Here is a 12027-nt window from a genome sequence, read left to right on the forward strand (position 1 = left end):
GGGGGGGGGGGGGGGGAGCAAGACCAAAAAAAGATGGTGGTTTGTACTACCTACTTGCATCTGGTAGGTTATTTGGAGAGAAAGAAACCTCAGGTGTCATGAGAATATTACTAACACTATTCAGAAAGTTGAAGAAAATTGTGTTAACATGTTTTTTTTTGGTGTAAAGAAGATGGTATAGAAGTAGAACAGTTGATAGATTTCCTAGGATCTGTGTAATTATGGATTTAGCTTGTAACTTTTTGGAGGTAGCCAGCATATACCCTTAATGCTGAAGAATATAACTTTAACTTCATCAAAAAAAAAAATGTTTCGGATATTTAATTCCAGAATACAAAAGTTTAACCCAATGCACATCCCACATTAGACTCCGTTTTAAGAAATAAAATTGCACTTTACAAGAAAGGCGCCAAAACAAAAGCAATAAATTAATAATCTAAAAAGCAATATATAAGGTAAACCTGATGCCATCACATTCGCAGTGCACCCAGCGCTCGCAAATGTCACAGCAAACCATAGGTGTTGTTTCAGAATCTCTATAAACCTACAGTATTAAAAACAATTAATTGCATTCCACAGACCTATGGGAAGAAAAACACTCGGTTGCTCTTGGAAAGGCAATGAAAGTAAAAGGCATCCATAGCCGACAAATCAGAAACTTCACTTTGATAAACCACCATAGTAAAAAGAACCTCATTGTAAGATTAAACAAAGAGAAGCTCAAATATTAATAACTGCTAAAATATCAACCTTCAAACAAACTTGACAGTACTTCCCCTTAATAAATAATCTTCCGCAAGCATCACAACAAGTGTATCCTAGAAACCACCTGCCATAGATCAAGATATCAATAGTTCAGATGCAATAGGATATGCAATGCCTTGAATGATTTTCATAGGATATGCAATGCCTTAAATGACATTCATAGGATATGCAAATGCATTAAATGATTTTCATATATCACATGCAGCATACAACATTATCTGATGCTACTATTGCAATAATTTATATTTTAATATCTCTATATGAAATTAGTGCGGAAAATTAACTTTACTACGGACAAGCCCAAAACTAGAGAACTTATTTAAATTGCTTTCATAGCCCTTATCACAATATATAACATAAATGAAACTCCTACTTGATGCTCCTCTGTGAAGATAGAGAAATAAGGACATAGAGAAGTACATGAATAAACAGTTTAACTAAAATGGAGTCAATTAGACTGTTCAATTAAAATTTCCAGCAAAACTTGAATCCAACAGAATGTCCACTGGCTGCACATGGCCCCATACTACATACCTCACGGTCAGTCCTTTTCCTGGAACATTAGAACTACAGCTGTGACACTTTGTGTGTTTGGGGCACAAATAAGGACCACCTCTAACTCTCTGCACATCCCAAAAAATAACTAAGTACAATCTACTTTTATCATTATACAGAACTGGAAGAATAAGACACGAAAATCCACCTTGTGTGGAGGCTGCATACAGTGACAGTGATAAGCTGCATCACACCTTTTGCAATACATGAACTTCCTTGAATCTCCAGTTGTTTGACAGCCCTACACCAAATCGGGAGCATACATACAGTAAGCATATATGAACAATATAGTAAGCATAAGAACATGAGTTGAACAATTACATAGACATCAAATAGCTAAAATGCAATAATCACTAGAGTATGATGCATAATGCATGTCCAATTATCAAACAGAAGAGTTGATTTATGCAAAAGACTAAAACAAACAAAAAGCGGCCAATAGTTTCAGTATAATCTTACTCGATAGGGACACTTCCAATAGTTTTTTAAAGATATTTCATACTTGAAGAGATCTTTTCAAACTTATATGTTTGATAATCAATATTTGAGTGGAAACTGCACTTCATGTGATGCTGCCTCAAATAGATTAGTAACCTAACTTGCAATTCTCAGGAGCATATAAAAAGCCATTATTAGTGACATCCCTGACCATGAGCCACTCAAATAGAAAAGAAAGACAATAAGTTAAACTCCATTCATCGTCGTGTATATCTCATCAGCACATAAACTCCAGTCTTTGTGAGAGAAATCTAGTGCTTATACTGATATTGTCATCTTTCACCCTCTACCACCCCTTTCCTCCAAACCATCAAAAGAAATTTCCACATCCTGATAAAATACCAGTATACCAAACCAATAAACTCATTTATTGCCCATGCAACACATGCAGCAACACTTTCAATTTGTGTGATATAAGCCAATCCAGTCCCTTCAGTCACTCGGACAATAAAATTACACCTTCTACCACTTCTTCCTTCAATATGTCAAAAACCTCTCACATCTCCAAATCCAGCTTAGATGCAAGCTAGTGATGCCAAGTTAGGGGGTTATTGCTTCACCTGTGATGTACATGCTTTGGGAAAACTTGGGACAGACAAGATGAGACAGAATTTTTTTTCAACGAAGCACGGAAAATTTATTTGATAACTACAGAATATGGAAAAGGTAGGGAAAAGGGAGCAAAAAGAGTAGGTTTTTTTTTTTGATATATGGGTACTAGTATTCCTCTCTACAATAAAGTGTAGTTGACATGTTTTTTTTTAATTTCAAGTTTTTAATGCTTCTACTATTGCTATTGTTAATCAAGTAAACGTATTCTCATTCATGAACATGGCCAAGTTTGCCGTATACAAGGAATATATCAAAAGATATAGAATCTACAAAAGGATATGATTCTTTACAAACTCCACATACTCATCTACTCGCTTTGTCCCAGTTTATATGATTTACTTTCCTTTTAAATCGGACCCAAAAAAGTATGACACATTTCTACATTAAGAAACAATTTCACATTAAAATGCTCATTTTACCCCCAATGAAATGATTTACCGCCACACAAATATCTTTCACTTATTTTAGACCACAAATTTTAAGAAGTCTTCCTTTCTTTTTTTAAATCTGTGTCAAGTCAAACTAACTCATATAAAATGGGATGGAGGGAGTAAAAGCAAGGGACTTTTTGTTCACACCAATAGAAAATAAGGGAACTGAAGAAACTCGACTCTACACCTTCAAAAGATCTCTCATTTCTCTCTCTCTCAAGATTACCCACATTAAAGCAAGTGGAACCACGTTCTATGCCCTTCGTCTTCTTTTCCTTCTGTGCTCTTCCAACTGAACATCAAATCTTTCACAGTTTTTGGTAATGCTCTTGGAGTGCCCAACCACCCAACATTTCCCAACATAGCCTCATGGTTAGCTTGAAATGTAAGAAAAAATGATCCACATCCTCACCTGCCTCCGTACACATGTAACACCAACTAATGAAAGACAACACACCTTCCTCAACACCCTTGAGATCCATATTGCATAACATGGAAAAGTCATCTTCTCCCTAACCAATAGTTTCTCATAGAAAGACTTCACAAAGAACATTCAATTATTTCCAAACCCCACTTCCAAACATCGAAATAATCAATGGATTGACTAGATTCTGTGTTTCCTTAAAATTTCTTTTTCTTTTTCTTCTTCAAAGATGACACTTTCTTTGTATGCAAATCCCTATCTTAAACTACTGCTGATTTTGAGCTTTGTTTACCTTTCAAATCTATGTATAGTTACTAAAACAATTCAATATGAAATTAAATGCTGCACATAATTACTTTTATAGTCAGTTTATTGAGAATCTAAAATGAATGTTGACCATGCAGACACATAGGGAAGTTAAAAAAACCTCTTTCTATAGTTAAGACACCGACCTTAGTCAGGATCTTTTTTTAAAAAAAAATCGGGGTAAACTTACCCAAGATTTGTGAGTCAAAACCTACATGAGTGAACTCACATAGGGCTAAGCAACAGATTAACCTAAAAATGCGTAAATATGAAAACCTCAGGTTGTTGCATATGGCTAGCAAAGAAAATTAGGACATCAGTTGATATCTCATATAAATTTATTTTTTCCATTTTGTTAGGTAATAAAAGTCAAATGTTTTGTCGAATTAGCTTTGACCTTCTTAAACACAACAAAGAAAAAAGAAAAAGAACAACTCATGGTACAATTGCCACATTAGGGGAAGTTATTAAAAAGCAAAACCAACTATATTCCATTATTTTATCGAAAAAAATCAAACCATTTACCTCACAGAGCCGGCAAGAGGGACATGTCCATGAACTCCAATGCAAGAGATCTGTAGGAAGGGGCATATTAGCAAAAGCATAACACTAAAAACTGACATATCTTGTGGCAACTTATAAGAGTACCTCTATGTTGACCCCAAGTTTTCAGGCATCTTAGGTGACACTTCTTCCCACAACAATTGCATGACATCATCTTCCTTGCTCTTTCACCTCCTTCATTTTCACAGGAAAAGCATAGCCAACACATCACTTTGATATTTGATAGACCTTGCTCCTCTCCACCAACATCTTTCATGGAGCCCTGAGGGAAGATTTTTATTTGTAAATAAAAAGACTGAATACTTTCGTGTAATAATTTACAACTGCAGTTCCTAACCTCCACATCTCCAGACTGAAATCCTCTAGCGAAATCCTCAGCCACATTAGATGAGGCAGCAGCTTTCTTCTGCAAAGCAACACGCGCATTCTGAGCTGAAGCAATAGAAGTTGCCTCCTCACCATCCCCGCCACTGCTGCCACACCCATCACCCACAAGCACCTGTGAGGGCGACGAAATGAGAAGCTTGGGCACCTTAACCTGACATGTAGCAGGCTGTTTGGCCTTAAGACCCCATGAGTCCTCGAGGAACTCCTCAAATCTTGTGACATCTGGCAAGAACTCATTTTTACCCTTTGTAAGCCCCTCTGGACAGAAGCAGTTCTTTAGACTGCACCAACAAAGGCAAAAATACTCAACTGGGTCAGAAATTCCAAAGCAAACACAACAAAACACAACCAAGAAACTGATTTGCATCCATCCATAAAGAGAGAGAAAGAGAGAGATAGCAGATCCACCAGCTATACCAAAAAATAGCCAAACCCCACATCCAAAAACGCTGGATGGTTTATAAAAATGACCCCAGTAAACAACTTAAAACCATAAAACAAAGAAACCCATTTGGCATCCTTGGCCTAGATAAGAGAGAGTAGATAGAAGAGTGATAATTAAAAGAAAAGGAGAGAAATAAACAGAATTATAGACAAATAATAAAATAAAAGAATGTAGTACCAGGTAGGGCAAGCTGTGTGGAAGGCCATATGCGAGATGAAGATTTTGGTGTATGAGGAACTTTTGAAGAGTTCAAATTGGGAAAAGCCCTTTGGGGAAAAAGAGAGAGGAAGTGGAGGGGGCGTGACATGTGATTGTGGTTTCTGTGAGTTTTTAGAATTACACAAGTTTGTTTATAAGGTGAGGCAAGATTTACATTTGGCCCATTGAAGTTTTCAAAATATTGATAGAATCCATGATTGTTTGTATAGTAGTGTAAAAAGTCAAAAATCCAAAAAAGGAAAAACATTTAATAAGAGAAGATAAACTTTCAGAAAAATACATATGGTCATTGTGAGTAGATTTTCATAATTTATTTTGACCATAAAATTTGATCAGATTTAGAAAATCTGTTCTTTAAATATTTTCAAGTTCCCACCAATTTTTGGGTTTTTGATGACATGGCTTCTGCTCTGAGTTAAGTAGTCCTGAATTTGCTTCTACTTCATAGTTGCGAGTTATTCTCAGCTGACTAAGATCTACTTCAAAGTCCAAGCAGTTACAGTGTCAGCAAAGTCCTGCTTGGAAATATATTATAAAGAAACTAGAGCTCAACTTTTTTGTTGATTTCTTGAAGTAAGGGCGTGACATAAAAATGGAGTTGTAACTTAGAAGACAAAAGAAAGGAACAAGTAAAAATCAAGAGATTGATCAATTGAATTTTGATGCTCATTTCCTGTGAGGAAGGGAAAGTTTGAATAGCTTACATAATTCATGGTATGAATCACGGTCATCAAGTCCAATTCTGCATTTGACACTCACCGGAACATTTATGTTTGCAGCAATTACGCACATTGGCTCAGCAACACACTTTCCTTGTAGAAGTTGTGCATATATCAGAGCAAGTATACAGATAAATTATATATTTGAAATATCAAGCAAGCAAATATGAACCTTTGGATCAAGCATGAGGTGCACACCAGAACACCAATGTCAAGCTACTCAGGGGCTAGGACATCCGCAACTGTTATATAATAGAGAAAAAGTATCAGTTTTGTGTCTGAGTAAAATCTAGAAAGGTATATTTTAGATAGGAAAAGCAGAATGAACTTAAAATTAGTTTCATCAAAGCCATATGGAGTTGCCATTGTGTCGCTTTGGCCAAGATCTCCAAATTATTTTTCCCTAATTTGAAGCACTTTAGGATGTTGCTCAGGGCTATATGCCTAGAATCTATCCCGGTGTATTAGAAAAATCACATAAATATCAGACTCACTGCATAATAGAACCACACAAGCATTGGTCAGTGACAAGCTTCTCTTAAAAGTCAAGCACAATAACATATCAGTACAAGAAAGTTCCTTTTGGAGATTTTTTTTCTTCATATTTTTTGGTGACCGTGGTGTTCATACCAGCTTTCGCGGACTTCGATTAATTCACAGGGATCTGCCACCTCTCACCAGCATCAGGTAACTCTATCCACCAAGGCTAGGAAAGATGGGAAGGATCACCTAGTTTTTCTTGTCTTCACTGAGTTTTGAATATGATACCTCAGGGTTCTCAACCGCTTCTTTGACCACTAAGTCACACCTTTGGGTGCAGATCCTTTTGCAGATCTACCCAGGTTACAATAATACATCATCAAGGTCCCCTTCTATGCCAAGTATTTTACACCAACAGAATAAATATTCCTTTTCTAGGAAACCATCTAACTGGGACAAGGGTCTTAGTTTAGGTAAATGAAAACAACCAACCAATTTGGTTAACTCGACCCTTGAAAGACAACCCAAAGAGCCTATAGTAATTGATATAAAAACAGTATGATTAATCGATTTAGAATATCAAATTCAAGTGTCAGGTGCCATCTATAGAAATGTAAACTGAAAGCTTCTCTTTTGTAGAAGGTCAGTTTAGATCATGTATAAAGTAGGCATATAACCACAGAGACATACATCCACTATTTCATATTATCATGAAATTTGGGGCTGGCAGCAAGAGGATCAATATTAAAGAAAGTAATATTTGCCATCGCATGACTTAAAACAAAAGGGAAAAATAAAATCATAGGATATTTTGATTTACACACATTCAGTGAAAAAATTAACCGGTACAGTTCATTTAAATTATCATAGACGAGTTTGAATCTTCTGTAATTGCGAGCCTTTACATCCTACATAGCACAGTAAATGTTCATTTCTTTTTGTCTAGAATAAGAACAAAGGATTAACTTGCATGACTCTCTTCTTTTCGTTAAGATCTACTTATTAGTAAGAAACAAAAAGGTACTTTATAGTTGGGTAGAAAAGCACTAGAGTTCATGCAGCAGAACTTTACCAAATTGCCAAACTAGTAAAAAAATTGTTTCAGCAGCAAGCATTTCTGTGTAGAGCCACGTCTTCTTTGAGATGAGACGGGCCAAAGTTCTGTAATGGTTATCAGTCCATTTCATGATGGGAGCAACACTGTTTAAATACAAAGGTATATAAATATTAGGGGAGCAATTTTTATTATTCTTTTAAGTAAAAAAATAATACAGAGCTTATTAACTTTGTAAACAAGAGAAAATTAGACTTGAATATATGTGCGCACCTGAACCAAGGAGGAGGATAGTGCTGTGCACCCATTAAAGAATAGAGTGGAGTTTTGATGATAAACACACAATGTCTTGCTTGAACTTCCGTAAAAGAAGTTTGATGACAATCTGCCACGGGTTTTCAGGATAACAGAATGAAAAGGAGTTATAGGAGCAATCAAACAATGTTCCGTAGATTTCTTTTTCCCTCTGAGTCCAGCGTAAGCTGCTCTTTTATGAACCAACCCATTGGATAGGAATTGGCATCACACAAGAGGACATACTATATACCTCACAGAAGCACTTTGGAACATCTACAAAGATAGATAATTAAGTGAACAAATAAAGACCTAAAGCCACCTAGCTCAATATAAGCCAAAAAAAAATAACTTGGGTCGTTAGATGAAGGACGAACTGCCAGGAACTAGAAAGTTGATTATACTGGCTCAACTAACTGAACATTTCTAATTATTTTACAGTTGCTGTAGGTATTGCCTATAAAACTGGAAAATCCACCCTCTTAAGTTAGAAAGAAGGGAAGCTCCAAAGGCAAATGAAAAACGTAGTTCAATTCCAGCATTTATCTGTGGGTAAGAAAAAAGTTCTAGATGCGTAGAAGGAAGAATGATGCACTTCACTGTTAAAAATGCAAAATGTTTAAACTCATTAGCTTTTCGGGGCAATCTGAAAAAACTAATTGATATAGATGCTATGATGGATTTCCTTGGCTCGGGTACGGATACAAGAGAGATTAGATCATTTATAGCCTTCTTGATAACCAGTACGCACCTGGTACAGTTTTACCTAATCAAATATTATCATCAATCAACAAGGAACTACATCTCAACCCTAAGCTTGTCAAGGTTAGCAGTTTGAATCCTCTATGACAATAATCTATTGTCTATAAGCAAATTATTGACATTCTTTCTATTTTAACCATCCCAAAATGTTTTCACAATATTCCACTAACCATATACTAGTTATCCGTTTAAAGTGACATCATTCAACTGGATATGGAGTTCGTTAATTATTGTACACAAGTAAATAGTGTAGATATGAGAATATTCAAATATGGTATAATAAGATAGTGTAGATAACATAATATTAAATCAAATCCAAGTTTAAATTTTGAATATTGAATGTTCTACAATATTGCTAGAAAACGTAAAAAAAGAACCCATACAACTTCAATTTCTCCATAGCTCGTAAACAACTTCTCCTATTTTTTTCACTGCTTAATATCTTAATCATATTCCGGATATCCAAAATCTCAGAACCACCCAATTCCCACGTTTAGGTCTTCACTTCTAACAGGAATTAACCCAAAAAAGTGGGAACAGGAAAGTGTTCGGGGTTATTAAAAAAAAAACCACAATAAACAGACATTAGGTACAACTCAAGAACGAAACAAGCAAAACTAGCATAAAATAAAAAAGGGAAAAACACAATATTAATAAATTAGGTGACTCAAGAACGAAACAAGAACAGCTAACATAAATTTATAAAAGGGAAAAGCACAATATTAATACAATAACTAAGAATAATGAAAAATATAAGAGCCAGTATATGTACAAAGAGGAAAATAGGATTTAGGTAACTCAAGAANTGGAGAATAGTGCTCTGCCCCATTAGAGAAGTAGAGTGGAGTTTCCATGATAAGCACACAATGTCTTGCTTGAACTTCCATAAAAGAAGTCTGATGACAATCTGCCACGGGTTCTGAGAATAACAGAAGACAATGTCCCGTTGATTTCTTCTTCCCTCTAAGTCCAGCGTAGGCTGCTCTTTTATGAACCTACCCATTGGATAGGAATTGGCATCACACAAGAGGACATGCTGTATACCCCCACAGAGGCCCTTTGAAACACTTACCAAAATAGATAATTAACTGAACCAATGAAGACCTGAAGCCACCTAGCTCAATATAGAAACAAAAAATACTTGGGTCATTAGATGAAGGATGAAGTGCCAGGAACTATAAAGTTAAAACACAGGCTCAACTAACTGAACAATTTTATTTATTTTACAGGTGATGTAGGTATTGCCTAGAAGACTGGAAAATCCACCCTCACAAGTTAGAAAGAAGAGAAGCTCCAAAGATAACTAAAACATTTGAAGTACAATTCCAGCATTTATCTTGCGGGTAAGAAAAAAGTTCTAGACGCTTAGAAGGCAGAATGATGCACTTCAACATTTAAAATACAAATGTTTAAACTCATTAGCTTTTTCGGGGCAATCTGAAAAAACTAAATTGATATAGATGCTATGATGGATTTACTTGACTCGGACACGGATACGAGATAGATTTGATGATTTATAGCCTTCTTGATAACAAGGACTCACCTGGTGTTGTTTTAGCTAATCAATATTATTATCAATCAACGAGGAACTACATCTCAACCCTAAGCTTGTCAAGGTTAGCTATTTGAATCCTCTATGATAATAAAATATTGTTTATAAGCAAATTATTGACATTCTCGGTTTTAACCATCCCAAAAAAATTTCACAATATTCCACCAGTCATTTGCAGTTATCCCATTTAAAGTGACGTCATTGAACTGGAAATGGAGTTCATTAATTATGGTAAGTAATTAAATAATGTAGATATGAGAGTATTTAAACATGGTATAATTAGATAGTGTAGATCACAGAATATTTAAATCAAAACCAAGTTTAAAATTTGAATGTTAAACGTTCTACAACTCATGCTCATTCAGATAATGACAAAGGAGATGGGATAGTTCACGAATTGCTCGAGAAAGAGAAAAAGAACCCTTAAAAATTCGATCTTTTTAAGTTTTCTCCATATAATCTACCCTTTCCAGCTTCCACCAAAATAAATTAGCTCTTAAATAACTTCTCCTATTTTTTCCATTGCTTAATATCTTAATCATATTCCGGATATCCAAAATCTCAGAACCACCCAATTCCCACGTTTAGCTCTTCCCTTCTAACAGGAATTAACCCAAAAAAGTGGGAACAGGAAAGTGTTCGAGGTTATAAAAAAAAAAAGACCACAATAAACAGAAATTAGGTAACTCAAGAACGAAACAAGAAAAACTAACATAAAATAAAAAAGGGAAAAACACAATATTAATAAATTAGGTAACTCAAGAACGAAACAAGAACAGCTAACATCAATTAAAAAAGGGAAAAGCACAATATAAATACAATAACTAAGAAGAATGAATAATATGAAACAGTATGTACAAAGAGGAAAATAGGATTTAGGTAACTCAAGAACAAACAAGAAAAACTAATATAAAATTAAAAAGGGCAAAGCACAATATTAATACAATAACTAAGAAGAATGAATAATATAAAACCCAGCATATGTACAAAAGATTAAAATAGGATTTAGGGTTTTACATGGAAACAGAGAGATGATGATTCACCTACTTCTGAGCTGAATACAGTGGCAGTTGGAGAAGACAAACCCAATAAAATAGTGAGGGTATATATATATATTGTTTTTTTTCTACTTCCTTTTTCTGAATAAATTTCTAAACATGAATCATATTGTATATCATCTAAGATAATAAATTAATAATAAGGTGTATCAAATCAAAAGCAATTTAAAGCAAAGATATTTATCTTTCATTGATTCTTTTTAAATTAATAATTAAAAGAAAAAAAATCACATCGAAATTCGTTGATTTTGATCTAAGATATTTGTGAAGAACTTCAATTAATATTAGATAGTAATTTATATTTGTTTAATCAATCATCAAATTACGAACATGGGACATCTTTGTATACTTTACAATTAGTAGTTTCGTATCATTTTAATAGATAAATAATTTAATATATTTATCACAAAAAATTTTAATCAAGTGCTTCAATTTTATGTAAATAAATTATAAATTAAAATAAATGATAAAAAACAAGTTCTTAAGACTCTTGAAATTAAATGTGTAACACACAATACATGAGATAAGTTTTTGTACATACTTGTGGAATAGTTTGATAAATATAAATTAGTTAGTAAACAAGAACTAGAGGACTATTTAAGAACTAGAAGAATTTTTAAGGACTTGTTCTCTACCATTTTTTCTAATTTTTAATAATATATATCTTAAGATATTATTTAATATTTAAATAATTCGATTTTGAAAAGTGAAACGTGATATACATTGTAAGGCAAATAGATAAACTGTTCAGGAGCTAAAGGAATTCATGTTTGATTTTTCTTGAAACCCTAAAAAACTAGGGTAGAAAATTTTTGCTTATTTATAGTTATTTTTTATCTTGTATAAGATATGGGTGATATAAAAGAGCTAAAAAAAATTATTTTTTAGAAAGATGAACAATA

General features: G+C 34.1%; 1 protein-coding gene across 8 annotated transcripts in view; it reads right to left on the bottom strand.

Annotated features, from left to right (window-relative positions):
- The window catches only part of LOC107024954 (tRNA-dihydrouridine(20/20a) synthase-like), a 41464-nt gene extending 30240 nt beyond the window's left edge, over positions 1-11224 (bottom strand). For 2 of the 8 annotated variants that reach the window (XM_027915112.1, XM_027915114.1), the window contains exons 1-12: positions 11085-11224; positions 7733-8029; positions 7478-7605; positions 6098-6167; positions 5966-6013; positions 4493-4823; positions 4240-4417; positions 4117-4166; positions 1469-1561; positions 1300-1388; positions 751-829; positions 462-544 (exon numbers count right to left, since the gene is read on the bottom strand). In XM_027915112.1, coding sequence (XP_027770913.1) covers positions 462-544; positions 751-829; positions 1300-1388; positions 1469-1561; positions 4117-4166; positions 4240-4417; positions 4493-4823; positions 5966-5973 — 911 coding nt within the window. In that variant the 5' untranslated portion in view covers positions 5974-6013; positions 6098-6167; positions 7478-7605; positions 7733-8029; positions 11085-11224. The remainder of the gene's footprint in view (positions 1-461; positions 545-750; positions 830-1299; positions 1389-1468; positions 1562-4116; positions 4167-4239; positions 4418-4492; positions 4824-5965; positions 6014-6097; positions 6168-7477; positions 7606-7732; positions 8030-11084) is intronic. The other 6 variants (XM_027915111.1, XM_027915110.1, XM_027915109.1 and 3 more) reach the window with 6 other exon arrangements.
- Between the last annotated feature and the right edge of the window lie 803 nt (positions 11225-12027).

Source organism: Solanum pennellii, chromosome 1 (genome assembly GCF_001406875.1).
Source record: "Solanum pennellii chromosome 1, SPENNV200".
Classification (NCBI taxonomy): Eukaryota; Viridiplantae; Streptophyta; class Magnoliopsida; order Solanales; family Solanaceae; genus Solanum; species Solanum pennellii.